Here is a 19,798-nt window from a genome sequence, read left to right on the forward strand (position 1 = left end):
CTCCTTGCGGATATGTATATTTAGCAAGGTTCCCTTAATGTTATGCATTAAGGGAACCTTGCTAATGCTTCTGCCTGGTATCTCCACTTGGGCCTGGCTTCCACTGAAGAGACCTCAATAAAGGTTGAAACTAGTCTGGGTAGTGGCCCTTCCCTTAATGCATAACATTATACATATCCGCAAGGAGATGTGTTTTGCATTATGCGAGATACTTAAAAGTGATGTTAGCTTGCTCCACCTTGCAACGAGTTTCCCGGTGTTGTACCACCTTACCCCAGTCCTGAAGATACTTTCAAGTGCAAACCTTGTAAGTGTGAGCAACAAACCTTTGTTGCTCACACTTGGATAAAGGATTAAACTAAATTTATTATAGGTACAAATTAATGACTTTTGCTGCTGAATAGGTACGAATTAATATCTTTTGCTGCTGTGAACCTCTTGAACAAGTCTCTTAACCACGTTACTGGCCAAAGACGTCTATAGACATCAAGGTTATCATGGATGCGAAGTATTGAAATTCTAATACCATTGATATTATATTGAAATATATGATGGATACGAAGCGTATGAGGATGTGTATTTTATCCATAATGGCCGATTAGGTTGTTAACATAGGTGAAAAATGTGTTTCTACATTTTATTGTTTGAAAGTTTTTTACATATTAAACACAATGCTTCTGTCATAATCCAAATAAACCTGACAACTCTTTTCTGGCTTACATTGCCTAGATGAAATGTTTAGGGGAATACGACAACTGAGGGAAACTCGCCATCACCCTTCAGAGAAAATGCCAAACTTCTGTAGTACTAGACATCATTAGGTGGTAGGAATTCATTGCTCAGTGAAATACAATATAATGAGTTTGTTTATTAATAGTTTGAAGTAGCTAAATCCATGTTTGGAATCCAGAGCAAAGTCTTGCTCTGGATTCCAATCTTAAAATAAACAGCCCAGTCTTCCAGATTCACTCCATAGGTTCATAATTCTAACCTCGGTGTTCATTTCATGCAAACCACATACTTTTCCTAACAAACTCAAATTTTAGCTTCAATTGTTGCTCACCTTAGTTTTTATTATTTATTACTAAACTCTTCTTGGTCTTTTGTTTCAAAGATAGCATTTTTGCACATGTTGCTCTGATATGCTTTGTTAGTTTTCAACTGAGAATCTCCTTTTGATCTTTGCTTAAAAAAAAAAAAAAAAAAAAAAAAATTCTCTTGACCTTGTTCTGTCATTTATTTGTTCTAATGTCACTAACATTGAGTGCCTCCATGGTGCAATGGGTTAGCGCATCCATGGAACTTCCCCAAGTTGATTTCTAAGATTATAGTCACTTTCATTATAATTCGACAAATTCCTTTGTTCTTGAAACTTCTGCATGTTTATCCAGCCTCCAAGTTAAGACTGCATAGTCATCCTCACCAATGTGAGGGTGGTGGTGGAATTGACATCTCATTTACAGTCAGCTTCTCTGAGGCAAGGACCATACCACAAACTCTTAATCTTCATGTTCCCTCTACTACATGTTGCCTGAGATTTCTCTTAAGATTTCCAGAAATTTCATTCCCTTATTATCGTATGCTGCTTCCACTTCTCAATTTATAAGCCATAGTTAAAATTTGTATGGTGATACTTGCTTTGCCCTCGCTAAACTGATCTACTTAAACATTTCATGTTCAATGTTACTAGTAGTGGTGGTAGTCGGCAGTAGATGGCATTGGTGTTAGATGATGAAGGTTGGTGGAGTAGTGAGACGAAGAGTTGTAGAGTAGATGCCCTCTCTCGATGAGTCTTTGGACTTCCTGGAGGTGTGATATAATAATAATTATTATTATTATTTTGGGCAACTCCAAGGAGTCGACAGACTCATTGAGGGAGGCCCTAACATCATGTCAAGAACAACTATTCGACATTGACACATTATCTATCATACCTCGCCTTGAACTCATTCATGGTCACAGCACCCACAACAGACTCTGGCAGCTTATTCCACTCATTTACCACTCTCCAAGTAAAAAACCTAGCTCTAACACCCCTGCTAACCACATTCTTGCCCAGCTTCCATGTATGGCCCCTAGTCCTCCCACCACCAGTCCTATTATCAAAAATATCTTCTGGATTAATCTTATAGAAACCCTTCAGTAATTTGAATGTCTCAATCATATCAACCAATTTTTGCAACCCACAAATCTTCAATCTGTTCTCATAAGGTTCATTCCACAGACCTGCTATCATCTTGGTCACTCGTCTCTGGATCCTCTCCACCTCCCCATCAAGAAGAAACCCTGGTGCCCATATCTGGGCACAGTAGTCCAGATGGGGGTCTTATCAGGGCTCGATATAGACGAACAATAACTTGTTTGTCTCTGCTTGTTAAAGTATTTTTCAGCAACCAAGTGATTTGATGTGTTGATTTAGCCACTTTTGCAATGTGCCCCCTAAACTTCAACTCCCTATCCACCAACACTCCCAAATCCCTGGCCTCATCAATCTCCTGGAGTACAGTTCGACCAATGTGATATACTGCTGCTAATCTTTTCACTCCAAAATGCATAACCTTACACTTTGCCACTTTAAATTGACATCAATTTTTCCCTAGCCCAGTCCTCCAAACTATCCAAATCATCCTGCAAAATTTTGACATCTTCTGCATTCATTATTGCCCTACTCAACTTTGCATCATCAGTGAACATATGAACCGTTCCTCTTAGATCCTTTCCTATATCGTTAATGAACAAATCGAAAAGTAGTGGTCCAAGAACAGAACCCTGCGGCACACCACTAGTCACAAGCCGTCTTTTGGACTCAACTCCTGAATAAACCACTCTCTGCTATCTCTCCATCAACCACCCTTCTATCCATCTCACCAACCCTATATTCATCCCCATCTGCTCCAGTTTACTGATTAGAGTTCCATGTGGTATCCTGTCAAAGGCCTTGGCAAGGTCCAGTAAAATCACTGTAAACCCATTACCCTTATCTAGTTCAGCCGTCACTGTGTTATAAAATGTGAGCAAGTTGCTGAAGCATGATCTACCCTTCACAAAACTATGTTGTCCCCCATACAGTATCCCATTTTCATCTATCCAATCCTGTATTCCTCTCGTGACTAATATCTCCAAGATCTTGACAATGATTCCTGATATGCTAATCGGTCGGTAATTTACAACAGCAGTCTTGGAACCTCCTTTGTGCAGTGGAACTATTTTCCCCTCTTTCCACCCCCTTGGGACTAACCCAGACCCTAGACCCAGATTAAACAAAATGGTCAAGGTTACTGACAATTCTTTAGTTGCTTCACATATGACACGAGCCGGTATGCCATCCAATTCCACAGATGTATTGACGTTGAGGTTTTGCAATAGGCTGCTCTCCTCCACCTCATTCACCACAATTCCCGTATAATCTATTGGTTCATTCATTTCTGCAATGTCACCACCTAGATGATATACTCTTGCAAAGTGCTCACTCAGTAATTCAACTATATCAACTGATTCGGTTATCTCCCTACCATCGGCATTCTTTAAAATCTTTCTGCCATGTACATGTTTTTTTTTTACTTGCAACATATCGAAAAAAACTGTTTAGGATTCTCTTTAGCTTGTATGGCCAATGTTTTTAATCCTTTTTTTGCTTTTCTTACCACACTCGTTACCCTTCTGGCCTGCGCTTTATACCGTTCATGTGCCTGCCGGTCAGTTTTCTCCTTAAATTCCCTCCATAGTTGTTTCTTTTTTTGCAGCTCAAGCTTAATGGTGTTATTCATCCATTTAACCCCTACTTGATTTATTATTCGGACTCTAGGTATATGGTCAGCCATTGCTTCATGTAAACACTTCTTAACTGCCTCCCATGCACTATCAACTTCTAGCCCTTGCAGTTGTACATGCCATGGCACTGAACCAGTCAATCTCCTAAGCTTGTCATACTTTCCAGCCCGATAATTCCACATGTACCCTGTCTTAATTGTAAATTCCCCACCTTTAGCCACCTCCCAAGTCAAGACCCTATGATCACTCTCACCAATTGGTGACAACGTGGTCATATTCGTTACAGCCAAATTCTCAGATACAGTTACTAGGTCAAGCACTCTCTGACCTCTAGTATTTTCCATTACATGCTGTCGCAGATAGTTGTCCCTTAATAACCGCATAAAATCCAATTCCTTCCTCCCATGTGTCCTCTCCTCCTTCCAATCAATGTTACCATAGTTGAAATCTCCCATAATAATTACCCTCCTTCCATTCATTTCTTTTATTTGCTTATGCGTACTATCTCTGCCATCTATTTCATCACCTGGTCTATAGCAACACCCAACTGTATATTTTGTTCTGCTAGTTTCAATCTCGCACCAAATAACCTGAAATGTGCTCTTTTCTCTATCCTGCAGTTCCACTTCTATTCTCCTTCGCTGTAACTCATCAGCTGTCATCAGCAATACTTCTCCCCCCATTTTATTCTCCCTGTCTCTCCTGAACACACCATATCCCTCGCATTCAATTTCACTAGCTGTGTCATCTTCTGTCAGCCATGTTTCACTAATGCCAATAACCTGTGGTCTGGAAGTGCTACCCAAGGGCAAAAATTCTTCCTTCTTGTTCCTAATACTTCTGGCATTTGTATACATGAATTGCAGAAGCCGATTTCTCCCATCCCTATTTTGATGCCTTATACTAACTATCCCATTCTGCTTCGTGGTAATAATAATAATAATAATATCCTCTATTCTCTGGCTTATAATGACATCCTATTAAATACCATATGTTGCAAACATCTATTTTGACATCCTTGCTATCATGTCATTCATTATTGCTGCTCACCTCCTCAATTCTACATTTATCATATCTGGATAAAACATTATCTTCCCTTTTGTGCCTTTCTGCTAGCACAGTTCCTAACAAACTCAAAATCTTACCACCACAGAGAGGTGGAAAGATTTTGAGGTTGTTGGGAACCACATCATTTCCATTCTCTCACCTCTCTTTATTTCCATATATACTATCATTTCTCTAGGCAAGCACTCCTCTAACATTCTGTTCTCTACACCACAAATCATTGAATTTCCACCCATCACTTTCCTCACAGATCCATTTATTCCTTGCCCTTCCCCTCAAACATTCTCACTCATCTTCCTTCCTCTCATATCTTCCTCTTGCTCCCATACCCTTTTGACTTTCTCATTTCCTCTTTTTCTGGCTTGCCCATTCTCACATTTTCCATGACTTTCTCAGATTTGTATTACATAAAGATACCAAGAAATTATATATTTGGTTTAATCCTTTTTCCAAGTGTAAGCAAACAAAGTTTGTGCCTGAAGTATTTTCAGGATTGGGGCAATTCGTGGTAAAGATGGTATGACTTCACATCACTTGCCTGTAGTATCCTATAATGCAAAGCACATCTCCTTGCAGACATGTACATAATGCTATACATTATGGGAAGGGTCACTACCCAGACTGGTTTCGACCTTTATTGAGGTCTCTTCAGTGGAAGTCAGTCCCAGAGAGTCCCAAAGTTGAAATAATGCAGATGTCATATTTTCCTATACCAGTTGCCAAACAGTATCACCTTATTATTAAATTATTGTGGATTAGAGAAAGGTTGTTGGAAGTTTTTTCAGGTTATACTATAAATTAAAGATACCAAGTAATTATATACTTGGTTTAATCCTTTATCCGAGTGTAAGCAAACAAAGTTTGTGCCTGAAGTATTTTCAGGACTGGGGCAATTCGTGGTAAAGGTGGTGTGACTTCACATCACTTGCCTTAGTAGTGAAGTCATACCACCTTTACCACGAATTGCCCCAGTCCTGAAACTTCCTACATATATTACTCAACTTTGAGCAATGCTATGGGAAATCTAAAGTGATTGCCCTTAGTATCTTTAAGGTATGTGATTGGGTTTTGGGATTAAGGCCTAATTATGCTCTCATCATATGTTCTGTCTCCTGTTACTGTGATTTCCAGCTTTCTCTCAGGATGCACATTATGTGATAGAGGATGGATCTTTAACCCCAAATTTCAACTAATGCTGGTGCTCCACATTTCACCTACTCTCTTCCTTCTGTATATTAATAACCTTCTTCAGTTGACTGTAAATCCAATAGTTTTGTTGATGACAGTACACTGCATTGTACTGTCATCAGCGTAATAATTAAATCCACTAATGTGTTAAACCTGGCGCTGCACAAATCAAGCCTTTAAGGATATCAACTTCTTATAATCTTGAATTCCGATCTCCATCAGTGAGTGCTGCTGATTTTAATTTAATGCTTATAAAATTGGTCATTTTTTTGTTTTTCAGAAGCCTTTTCTTTCTAGTCTTTTGACAACACCTAAAACTGTAGACAAAATGAAATTTCTTTTTTTAGGATTACTTTAACCTTCCATTGCTTATGGCAACTTAAATTTTATTTCTTCTTTATTACCTCAATTTTTCTTTTGTTCAAGTTATGAAGGTGTGGGGTCTCTCCCCCCCCCCCCATAAATTTGATTTTCATGCTATAAAGACAAGCTATTAGAACAAGTACAATGTATAGATATAACACTGGTCTCATAGCCTTAATTGCTCCGACCATAATTACAAAACATTTGCAACTGCTGATGTTTCTACTTTTCCTCTGAACAACTATTAACTGTATACTCTCTGCCTAATTACTAAATACTTTTCTCAAATTTGGGGTTATGCCTCTAAGAGTTATTTAAAAATACTTCATTCAGTATAAAGAGCAATTAGGTTGATAAATGACAATCTCTACCAATTCACCCTCTTCACATTATTGCTACTTGTTTTGTGTGCTCGTTTAAGAAAAGTAAACACATAGTATGTTAGTACCACTTGAGAGCTAAGGATTATTTTTTTTTGTCTATCAAAGTCCCAGACATCGGACTTTATTTCAAGCTGCTTCAATTAGGTGGCTAAATTACCTACTATGCTCTTTTCACCCTCAGGGGTTAGCAGTCCCAGTAGGGTTTGTTCCATTGCTATAAATTCTACAGAAAAGAATGAAGACTCTTGCTTATCGAGGGACTACAAAACTCCACTGCTGTGATTGATCTTTCTCTTGACTTAGATGGCGATGTGTGTCACCCGTTCCTGCAGTGCCTACAAAGTAACTTCAACCACATCCATAAGATCAGCATTGAATTCTAGAATGAATGACTTTTGCAACCATCAACACAGACAGTATAAATTTATCCCGCTTGCAGTAAGGCCTTTACTGCATCAGCAAGCAAAACATTCACCTCTGAACTTTTCTGCAACTTGAACTCTTCCTATAACATCCACTTAAAATACCTTGGTTCAACCTAAACCATTATCTCAGAGATGCTGTCTGTTCATATTGTCAGAGCCTTTGAGCTTTGTTTAAGGCTTTTGGCATTCACCACTATGCAAAACATCCCAATACTGCTAATGCTGAAGTTTTTATACTGAGTCGGCAATAGTACAATAGACTATTGAAGAGAAACATCCAACTATCAAAATATCTTTATCCAGCCAGGAACATCTCAGCGACATTGTCTGTTCAGAATGTCAACAAGACTTTACCACCTCTATTGGTATTGGTGCTGTGCAAAACATCCCATTGCTGTCAATACTGAAATTTGTATTGAATGTGCAATGATGGACTATTGGAAAGGAACATCATTTTGCCTTCCATGAAGTCTTGTTAGCTACAGAACTGTTGTCGCACCCAAGATCACCAAACAATGCCTTTTAAAGTTATTCAATTTTTGCACTCGCCACACACTCAGGCGGTGCAATTCATGCATAGAATCTACTCCTTACCTCTTCTGTTATAGTTAAGTTTAATTTTACTCATCTGTGATTAATTTTTAACTATTCAGAAGAAAAATTTTTCAATTTGTCTCATGCTATATTTATGATGATTGTTTTTTCAGACGGCATAAAATTTGAGAACTGTCCAGAGAAGCAGGCACTAATAAAAGGAAAGGAAGGAAAAATTCAGTGTACTGTTACTGGGACACAGATTACTCTTAATTGGTGGAAAGATAACAACCGCCTTGTCCATTCTGATAATTTAATAACAGACAATGAGGGAACTAAAATTAAAGTTGTTTCTGAGGAAGATAGAGGCTTATATAAGGTACGAGCTAGAGAAAGTTCTGGAAATGTGGAGGAGAAGATAATTACAGTCGACATTTTGAGTAAGTATATTGTAGTATTTATATAAGTGATTATTATTATTATATAAGCACCTCCATTGAGTTCGAAGACTTATTGTGGGAGACCCCAATTTATCTACACAATCCATCATACCTCTGTTTGAACCCATTAACAAACAAAGCACTTACGGTTGACTCTGGCAACCTATTCCACTCATTCACAACTCTCCAAGCAAAAAATCTAGTCCTTACATCCATGCTAATCGCACATTATTCAACTTCCAGGGATGACCCCATTGTTCTGGTCCCTCTAGCCAAGTGCTGAAATTTCCCCTGCATCTATCCTATAAAACCCTTTAAGCAACTTAAATGTTTCTGTCATATCCCATCTTTTTTCTCCTATCAACCAACTTCTGCAATCCACAATAGGGAACATTCCACAGGTCACTCACCATCTTGATCATTCCCCTCTGAATCCTCTCCACCGCTTCCTCATCCCCCAAGGGACCAGACTTGAGCACAGTAATCCAGATGTGGACATATCAATTCCTTATAAAGAGGAATAACAACTTATCTCTACTTGTTAATGTCTTCTTCAAGAGCCAAATAATCTTATGGGCTACCTTAGCAATATGTCCTTTAAACATTAACTCTGTCTACTATCACCACCCCTAAATCTCTAGCTTCATCTATTTCCTGGAGTACAGTGCCATCAATGTGATACATGGCTGGTAATGTATTTTTGCATCATCAGCAAACAATTAAATATTTCCTTTCAGGTTATTTCCTATATCATTTTTGTGTACAAATTAAACAGCAATGGTCCCAGCACTGAACCTTGCGATACACCACTAGTCATCTGTTTTTGCCTCGATTTAGTCCCTCCATATACCACTTCTTTATCTGTCCAGCAGCTACCCTCTTATCCATTCCCCCATTTGTTCTAATTTGCGTAACAGAGTTCCATGTTGTATTCTGTCAAATGCCTTTGCAGAATCATCATGTATCCATTTCCTTTATCCAACTCATCTGTTACTCTATTATAAAACCTTAGTAAATTACTAAGGGATGACCAACCTTTCACAAAGCCATGTTGACCCTCATACAGTATCATATTTTTATTTACCCATTCTTGAACCCTTTTTTTTTCCCAATTTTTCTAGTGCTTTTACCACCATGCCTGAGATACCCATTGGTCTATAATTTACTGCTACAATCTTAGAAACTCCCTTTATGCATAGGAATTATTTAGTCCTCTTTCCACTCTCTTGGAACTCTTCCAGAGCTGAGATTTAAAGAGCCTAGTCAAAGGCATTGCCAGTTCCCTTGCACATTCTTGCAAAACCCTAGCTGATATCCCATCTAATCCCACAGCTGTATGTATATTGAGATTCTGCAATATCCTAAGAACCTCCAATTCATTCACTTCTGTTTCCACATTAGTCTGTCACATAGGATGTGACCTAGGATGATATACCCTTGCAAAGTGGTCTCTTCAGTCTCCTCCTGACCACCATCATTCATTAAGGTTAATCTTCCAGTCATTCTTCCTTTTACTTCTTACATAACAAAAGACCTCTGTGGGATTTCCTTTGATCTACTTGGCTAAATTCTTTTTGTAATCTGATTTTGCCATGCTGGTCACCTTTCTTGTCTGAGCCTTGTACTGTTCATGAGTTTGCTGGTCTTCTTTCTCTTTATAATACCCTCCATAGCATTTTCTTCTTCTGCAGCTCATGCTTAATGATATTACTCATCTATCCATCTAACTTCTACCAGATTAACCATCCTTACCCTAGGTATACAATTTAATACTGCTTCCTCTAGATGATCCTTAACTATATCCCATGCACTACTAATATCCTTACTCTGCAGTGTTTTATGCCATGGTACAGATTTAAGCTTTTTCCTAAGCATGTCATAATCACCTGCCTTGTAGTTCCACAAATACCCCTTCTTGATAGAATATTCCTCATGTTTTATAATCTTCCAAGACCAAATGGTTGCTTTCACAAATTGGAGACAATGTTGTCACTTTGGTTATGGATAGTTCTTCTGATCTCATGATTAGGTCCAATACTCTCCCAACCCTAGTCCCCTCCATCACATGCTGCCTTAAGTCTTATCTCTTAGGTGTATAAATTTTATTTCCTTCCTGCCATGTGACATTTCTTCCTTTCAGTCTATATCTTCATAGTTGAAGTCCCCCATAATAATCACTCAACCTGTATTCGTTGTACTAATTTGGTGAAGCCTGTCTTTCAGATTATTTGTAGAACCACCTGGCCTATAGCAACAATCAACTGTATATTTTGTCTTACTGGACTTAATCTCACACCAGATTGCTTCAAATGAACAGCCACCCTCCCACCTGTCTCCTATTCTTTTTGGCCTGCAATTCATCTGATATCATCAGCAATACCCCCCCCCCCCTTTTTCATCTTATCTTCCCTGCTAAACCCTTCACATTCAGTCCCTGTAACTACATCTACCGTTAGCCAAGTCTCAATGCCTATACCTTTTGGCAAGGTTGCACTAACCAGTGCCAAAAACTCCCCCCCCCCTCTTGTTCTTGAAACTTCTGGTATTATTATATAGACTCTGCAGCATCCCTTTAGTCTCCCACTCACCTTTTACTTTCTGAATTTACTAGCCTATTCAATATTTTGTTTGAGAGACTAGATTCCTCACTTGGTCATTCTCACACTCACTTCATGGGTGCCTTCACACAAACTCACTTGCTTCCACCCTAATTGTGTAAGTTTCTCTGAATTTGCACTTCAGCATGCTTGGTGAACAAAGCTCTCTCCAGACACCTAACACCAAAACCATTTAGACTTCAGCATTGTACAAATCTTTCTTTCCGTCAGAGACCACGGATCCACAAATTCTACATCATTCCTTTTGCACAATTAACATATGGGCTCATTGGTTATCATGCCCTCCTTCTCAGTTTGCCTTTATCATATCATGGTAGGAGACTTAGTCTTCACCTTCTCACTCTTCAGTTTTGCCTCTTCTGATAATCCCCTTTGTATTCTCCCCTCTCAAATCATTTGTACCAACCAAGACAATCATTTCCTTCGACTTACCTTTTGCATCTAGATGGTGTGGCTAATGTTATGAATTTTTGCACATGGGAAACATGATTTTGTCACACTTTCATTAAGTACTCCTCTGATCATTGAGTCTCCATTATAATTTATAAAATTATAGCACATTAAGTACTGCATCTTGTAAATTCCTTTTTAATCTTAAGAATAATTCTTAAGAGAATTTTGTTGAGAACATCCCCAAAATAGCATCCATTATATCAGTTAATATATCAGTCAATGTTTCTGATTGTCACAGAGCAAAGATTTTTTAGTAAGGCTAAGTATATTTCATTAAATGCATGTCTAGAGCTCCATTAAATGCATGTGTACAGCTCCTTATGCAGTGTAGATTTAGATTATAGGGGGCTTTAAACTTATAAGACGTTTGAATTGCTTCTTAGTATTTTCTTTATCTGTGACTTTCTGCATAACAATCTATTCATTGAATCAATTTTATCATGGGCAAAGGTGAATTTTCCTTCTTGTCACATTCTTTTTATTGAGTTCAATTCATGAAAGGTTGTAGATGTATTGCATGTTCGGTACTGTGGATGGACTAAGGGTTAGATAAGTGAGAACTCTTGCACATAGCCCAAAGGTGTCTATTTCAGGCTTCATAAGTGCTATTTCCTTGCAATGGGCAGTAAACTAATACCATCCATCAACATCAATACTACAATGGAATTTTAACCGTCAGCTTGTTGGACTGCAGCTATGTAATCTGCTCAGCCAACCAGAATGTCAATTTTACTACTATTTCTTCTAGTATTCAATGTGAATGTTTCCAGAGTTATGTCCAACCTATGTCTGAAAATAGTTTTTGAGGATTTAAAAATGGTTACCACAGTTAAATGGTATATTGTATAGAAGAAAGAAAAAACGGTGACTCTTCCATAAGGTTTCTAGGCTAGTTTGCAAATCTTGTTACTATTGTGGGTGTGCCTGGGGCTTGGGAGTGGCAAATGTGTTTCAGAAAACTGCCAAAGCAGTGATTTGCAGAAAAGTTGAAATTCTTCATGTGTATGCTTCAGAAAAGAATTCATTGCTGTATATTTCATACCCTTCCCATTTTAACTTGCTTTAAACAACCACGAAAACCCAAGGAAGGAGACATGGATTATATATAGAAAAGGCACACCTTTCAACACCTTCCTGAAATCATTAGATATTCATATTTTCCAACTTTCACTTCCAACTCCTATTTGCCAAACCACCTAGTAGTGATCAAGCTTTAATCACTACTTATCTCAACTCTTCCAATTACATACTGACTCTTTACCTCAAAGATGGCATTTTTTAATATGTTCATTCTGACATCCTATTAAAAATTTACTCATTTGGATATTCTTGGGTTAACACGTTCGCTGCCAACTACGAGTATACTCATAGTTCGTATATGAGCTTCACAAGCCAACTAAGAGTATACTCGTATGTCGATTTACTGACCTCCTATGCCAAACACGAGTTATCCCTTTGTATAATTACCTTAATTTGGACCCTTGGATTCTGAATGAAGCGGAGAGCATGTCTGGGGGCTTGGTAGAAGGGAAATAATTTCAACTAAAATATAGTATGTTGTGTATGTGCATCAGATGCCAAACTACAAGTATACTCGTATGTCGATTACCAACCTCCTATGCCAAGTGTGAGTTAATCCGTAGTATAACACGTAATTTGTAAATCAATTTACAAATTACGTGATTTTACGTGAAAAACTAGTAAAATCAATAAGCAAATTGTAAAGTTGATTTGTACTCCAATAATGCTCATTAGACGGTAAATTACAAGGACCCATATGAAGTAAAAGTCCAAGAAATAATTTCATTTCAGGTATGTCTGTTGCTTTCCAGTTAGAAATTCTTCGACTTTTTTTGAGCTTCGCTCGGCTTTCCTCAATATTTTGTAAAGCATATAAATTGGTTTGTTCTACTAAAATTGTGAGAAAATCTTCAGAAAAGAAAAGTTCAACTAACCTTTTGATACTGAAATTTCCAGTGTCAATTTTAAAACCTGCAGTTTCAACAAAGTCAAATTGTGGGGGCTCTTCTTCTGAATTTTCCCAATAAGTTGATGTTGATGTATTTGGCTGGTTGCTAACTTCATCTTCAAAAGTTTCTTCTTCATCGGAGTCACTGCTAGAGTTGTCTGTAGGATCATCTTCGGAATCGGAACCAAATATTTCATGAAATTCATCATCGCTCATATTAGCATAAGCTTCTACTTCTATATCAGTAAGTTTTCTTTTACTGGCCATGGCAAAATTGAAGGTTGTTAGAGACTAGAAACTAAAACTGAACTAGACGCAATAAACACTGGCGTCAGAACATCTAATATATAGATGGAAGTGATACGAGATTAACTCGTAGTTGGCGTATAAAACAAAATTCTATCTGATAAGCCGGCTACGAGATTACTCGTAGTGACTTTGAAGATGGGGGTGATACGAGATTACTCGTAGTTGGCGTATGAAACAAAATTCTATCTGATAAGCCGGCTACGAGATTACTCGTAGTGACCTTGAAGGCGCGAAAGCGCTTGGCGTGCGGGAACAAACTATGACTGAGTAGCGTGACAGCGAACGTGTTAAACATCTTTGTTTCATTGTCATTTCTGTAGCTTTCTCAATGATGTTCTGAACCTTTTGATTCCTTTAAATGTTTCATCTATCCAGATGAATGAATTTATTACCAATGAAGTCATTTACAGAGATTTGAATCTTTGTAAATGACTTCACTGGTATCTTTGAGTTTTCAGCTCCAGTTACATTTATTGAGTAGGTAGAAATTAGGCATTTCTGAACCGATCTCAAGACTCCAAGAAATACAACCTAGTGCTGAGATTTGTTCCATTCAACAAACTCTCCTCTTGGTTTCATTCTGAAGGTAGGAAAATGACCTCCATTTTCACTTAGCATCTACCAAGTCCAGAGTGATTGCCAAATTTACTTCAGACAAAGCGGATCTTCCGTGAAGAAAAGATTACAAGATAACTAATATTATGCTGTTAACAAGAAATATGAGAAATTATACATAGTACAACATAGAATTGATACTGACAACAGAATCTTCTATTCTAAGATACTGTTGCACAAATACTATAACTCTTTCATGTTGCATTGTTCCATATGTCATGTGGCTTGCATGTATTAAATAATCCATTGTTAACAATATTCTGCCTTGTATTTGTTAGCCTAACAGACTGATCTGCAATATTCAGGTTGAAATATTTGCGAATAATTTTACTTCAATCATATCGTCATCCTTGTGTCCGTGTAATATTGTCTCATCTGTCACAAATACTGTTAAAATGTTGATTTTAACAGTATTTTAATTAACACGTTTCTTAATTCCAGATAATCTTAACTACTCTCCACCTCTTCCTCAGCAGTAATCCTCAGTACAGTTTTTAGCCTGTCAAGCAATTAATACCATAATCTAATACTTGAACAGGTTTTTATGACTGAAAAACACTGAAGAATAAGCAAGGATATTTTGTTAGTTACTTATTGTAAGTTATGACTGTTTATAAATACTTATGACTTATACATATATAGAAAAAATAGAATTTTATTCAAACTCATATTTCATTCAATGTAACATGGACATCATTGGGGAGAAAGACTGGTAACTACATTCAAAACATGAATCATAAGCACGTGCAGTATGACTCATTCTTACTAGCTTGTCTTGGTCACAGCTGAGTTGATAGATTTGCACTATTTAAATTCTAAGGAATAGTTGTAAAAGTTTATGTAGATTAAAAAACAAAAAAAATTATTTATTTTATTTCCCAAAATGTGGATTTTGGTCAGATCAGTTAAGTTTTGGATAATTTCATAGCATTTCACATCTTTCAAAGAAAAGATGATCAAATTTGAATCTTATGGAATGAAGAATTGTCTGGTTCCAGAGAAACTCTGTGCCTAATGTCAATAGTATGAGAAGCAAAGCTGGAATTGTTGGATTCCAAAAATGCAAGACAGTCTTGATGTTCTTTGATTCTAATCAAAGCAACAGTCTATCCAAAGTAGCAAAGCTGATAAGAGTAGGATACTTGATAGAACCTGGAAAGTAGAGGGGTGGTGATGTATACTTTGTAGATGGTAAGAAAGATGACAGTTTTAACTGTTGAAAGAAGTGTTTAAATTGAATTTGCAAGTAATCTGTGCCATTTATTCAGAGATTCCTTTAAAATAGGATATTGAAATTCTTTTCACATCAAATTGTAGTCTGGTCGATGGATGGTAATTATCTAATTTTCTGAATGGTAGTTTTGTTGTATCCACTAAACATGATTACTTTTAATTTTATTTAATTGGTCTAACCAAAGGGAATCAGAAAAGCAGATTATATGAGCTCTTGTACAAGACTTGATAATACCTATCTTCTGCAATGATGGTGCGACAAGGAGCAGAATTTATCTGCCAATAAAATTTTGTTTTTTGATAAACCAACTCTTACCTCCAGACTTTTAAAATAATCATTTAGGTATAGGTATCTAAATGATTCTTTGAATTTCCATGTGAATGGAAATCCAAATTTCGATTCCCAGGGAATTTGAATAGAAATCAAGGATTTATATTAAATGACATCTGGAAATCTTATTAAATCCTTCAAAATCTCAGATTTCAGTTTTGCCAAAAATTACCTCCTGTTTTTGCCTGATGACAACTAATGCATGGCATGTGACTTCACATTTGTTTTGGATAAATTCATTTTTCTTTAATGATTTTTCATTGATAAACTTTACACAAATACACTAATTGCCAAAACCTCCATTCTTCAGTGCCAGTGGGATTCTGGAAGTTTTGTTAACCCCAGTGCTTGCCAAAATTATCTGTGTGTGTGTGTGTGTGTGTGTACATGCATGCTCCTCTCCTTTTTCTTCCTGTTTTACTTTTGACTTACAAGTATTATATATTACAAGTATTGCCTCTTTTGCTTCTGGCATTACTTTACCAACTATCTCTATACAGATCACAAATCCACCTAAGTGTTGTACTGTTTTCACATTTGGAGCAATATCTCCAAATCCTCATACCTTGATTCTATGTCGAAGAGAGCAATTTGTTGCTTAATGACCTATTTCACTACCTCTTGCACATATCTGCTTTCATCTTCGACATAGAATCAAGGTATGAGGCTTTGGAGATATTGCTCCAAATGTGAAAATAGTACAACACTTAGGTGGATTTGTGATCTGTATAGAGATAGTTGGTAAAGTAATGCCAGGAGCATTACTTTACCAACTACTCAACACTTCATAAAGTGTTGAGTAGCCACAGCACAGATATTTCCATGGTCGTTGTTCATGAGAACTGGTATCAGTAATTCTCCTCCAGAGTCTTAATTTATGCTGTGGCTACTCAACACTTCATAGTTCACATCCAGACTCTCAGAACAAACTTTTCTTCCTGAATTCATTCCTCCTTCTGGTATTCTTTGATAGTCTCTTATGCATTTTCCCTTGTGTATCAGGCCAATGTCCTGTCACAGCCAAGTAAATTGGCTTCTTTGAAAGTCTTCTGAGTTCTCCGATAAGACAATTAAGCTTATCTTAGAGTATTATGGCTGTCATTCACATGTGTTCTTCTGGCTAGTTTGCCTGTTTTGTGGGATGTAATACTGGCAAACGATGAGAAATCTGCTACCTCTTATGGCAGGGTTTGCTTTCTGGAAGCAAATGGGATTGTCAAAATCAACAGCTATAGAGACACTTTAGTTATGTTTGTTTTGATATACTGTGTCAGACAATTTTCAGTTTTAGAAAATGTTAGACTGTATTCTAATTTGTTGGTTTCAAATCCAATGTAAACGATTTTCCTCTTGCTCTTCTGTTCATGTGGATAAACATTAAAGGTATCTGGAACTGACTAAACTTTCATACTTTGGACATTTCAGCATTATACTAGGCAATAAAATTTATCAACCATCAATGATGCTTAGTCTTAATTAAGGAGACAATGTCAAGAAGACTTACAGAATATTTGATCATAGATCTGAAAAGGATAATTTTTAGTTGCTTTAATTGTCTAGTAAATTTGATCCTTTTTGGTTGGCAGAGGGAGATATATTCATGGCTACTAGCAGGCATGCTAATGTGTGTAGGTGGAGGATTTGATTGTTGCACTATTTATGTTTGTTAGTTCCAGTGATATTGAATAGTGATTGAAAAGCTCTTGTAATTGTATTTTTAAACTGCTACATCAATATGCATAATTGTACACAATTCAGTGAGATTTGGGAATTCTAAATCATGACATTTAGTCTGTATAACTAGGGTTTGTAGATTTCAAATTCCAGATATGTTTTATTTACATCTAGTAGCCTTATCAAGTAACATATATAAATGCAAAGAAAAATTAATATCACAGCATAATACATATACTATCTGCCAATAATTGTGTGGACACTTCAACAATTTATAATTGATACCAGCAGGCCCTAATATTGGTTATGTCCACCTTTGGCTTTGATCACTACCTGCACCCTTTGAGGGAGACATTTCCACCAATGTGCAGCAGACATTGGGTAGAATTTGTATCCATTCCTCCATCAAAACAGCACTGAGTTCAGCAACAGATTGAGGAAGTGCTGCTCTGGACCTCAATCAGCACCTGAATTCGTCCCATAAGTGTTCGATGGAGTTGAGGTCATTTAACACCCATCTCTTCGTACTATTCCATAACAGCTGCAGCTTTGTGGAATGGGGCATTGTCTTGATAGCAACACAGGTCTGTTCTTCCATAAAAACTCCACAGTGTACGTAGCACCTGATTATCCAGAATATCAAGTTACTGAATTGCCCTCGTGAAACTGTTGACAACAGCTAGTGGTCCTACTCCAAACCATTACTCCTGCACTACCAAACTTTACTGTAGGTATACCACACTGGTAACAAGTGTTCACCAGGCTGCCTCCACACCCATACTCTGCCATTAGACTGGAAACAGGTGAACCTTGATTCACCATTCCAGAGTACCATTTTCCACTGGTCAATTGTCTAGTTCATACACTCTTTGCACCAGGCCAGACGAGCCACCTTGTCTGCTGTTGTGATGTTCAGCTTGTGTGCTGCTCTCCTGTGGAAAACCAGTAAATGGAGTTCTTTTCATACAGTATTCGTGCTCACTATGGTGTACTGGTGCTCTGGAACTCATCACGGATGGTCTGTGCCAATTGCAGCCAGTTCTTGCATGCCACCCATGTTAACACCCTCCTGTCCCTGTCAGGAGGGTTTTAAAAACACCTGTCCCTGGTGTTTGAGTGATAATCTGGCATCACTAATGTAACCAGCTGCACTAGTGATGCCAGAACATCTCCATTTGTTGATCACATTGCTAGCTGTTGATTTTGGATGCTCCAGTTGAGTTGTAATATCATGTATGGACATGCCACAATGTGACAGCCCATGATGACACCTCTCTTGAAGTTGCTGAGTTCATGTCGTGTTGCCATACCACCAGTATGATAAAATACTGCTTCCTACTGTCTATACACCAGTTTTTATATTATTAACAAACCTGAAACATTCCATAACTTCAGATAACAGAGGTGCCTGGACAATTATTGGTAAATAGTTTATACTGTTAGTGGGACAATGAACAACTTCTGTTAATCTGTTGCATATGCTATGTTAGCTTTCTCTGCATGCGTGTTGTGAGTTGTTGGAATCATTTTGATTTGAATGATAGCAGGATCTGATATTTGAGATTTTCATATTGTTCAGAATTAATCCTTGATTCTTACTGGTTCTGTGAGTAGATATCTCACTGATTTTATTTTGAAACTTTTAAAATTATTTCTAAGTAAGGTAATGTAGCCAATGATCAAAACATATGTGATTGATGTGGCACAAACAGACCTGGATTTCATATCATAGCAATGTAGCTCATAAATTAAATATTCTCTCTCCCACTCCACATATGCATATGTGCAGATTTCATAGCTTCTGTAAGAGTTTATCATAGGTACAGTAATAATAAAAAAAATACAAGGGTTTTGAAAGGATTAGAATCTTTTAGAGATTCTGAAAAGTTTGTAATTTTTGGATTGTTAGAAGCAGCATATAAAAACTAAGTTTTCCCTTCTCTGCTTTCAACATAGAAGTAAAATGAGTGAAAATACCACCAAGGTATGGTAGAGTAGTCATGATCTGTGCTTGAGTGTAGTGATTTTTCATATATACAGTAATCATTTACATTTTTTAGGGTAATTGTGGTTGAAATATTATAACAAGTTTTGTCATCTCTTAAAATTAATAAGGTTTCATTAGAGTATTGATAATATCCAATTTTTGACTGGAATAGTGGAAAGATTTAGCAGATGGTAACTATTATGAATAGGCATATGATTTAATAGATTGAATGATGAATAGATTTAATCATAACATCTGAAAAAAATTATTTATAGTTGCTCTAAATGTCTAGTAAATCTGATCCTTTTTGGTAAGTGTTGAGGAAGAGGAGAAAATGTAGTTTTGACCATCCAGTTGTGAGAGTATCAATATTTTCAAAGTATTAGATATATCTGATTATTCAGATTTCTCCATAAGTTGGCAACAGATGGAGCTAATGC

The 19,798-nt window shown here is 37.1% G+C and overlaps 1 protein-coding gene across 6 annotated transcripts in view; it reads left to right on the forward strand.

Moving 5' to 3' along the window:
* Nucleotides 1-19,798, forward strand: part of Fas2 (neural cell adhesion molecule fasciclin 2) — a 321,060-nt gene that overhangs the window by 128,780 nt on the left and 172,482 nt on the right. For all 6 annotated transcript variants that reach the window (XM_090412742.1, XM_090412741.1, XM_090412743.1 and 3 more), the window contains exon 4: nucleotides 7,903-8,169. In XM_090412742.1, the coding sequence (XP_090268868.1) occupies nucleotides 7,903-8,169 (267 nt within the window). The remainder of the gene's footprint in view (nucleotides 1-7,902; nucleotides 8,170-19,798) is intronic.

The sequence above is a fragment of the Typopeltis vanoorti genome, chromosome 23 (genome assembly GCF_054136105.1).
Source record: "Typopeltis vanoorti isolate ZY-2024b chromosome 23, IOZ_Tvanoo_1.0, whole genome shotgun sequence".
NCBI classification, from domain to species: domain Eukaryota; kingdom Metazoa; phylum Arthropoda; class Arachnida; order Uropygi; family Thelyphonidae; genus Typopeltis; species Typopeltis vanoorti.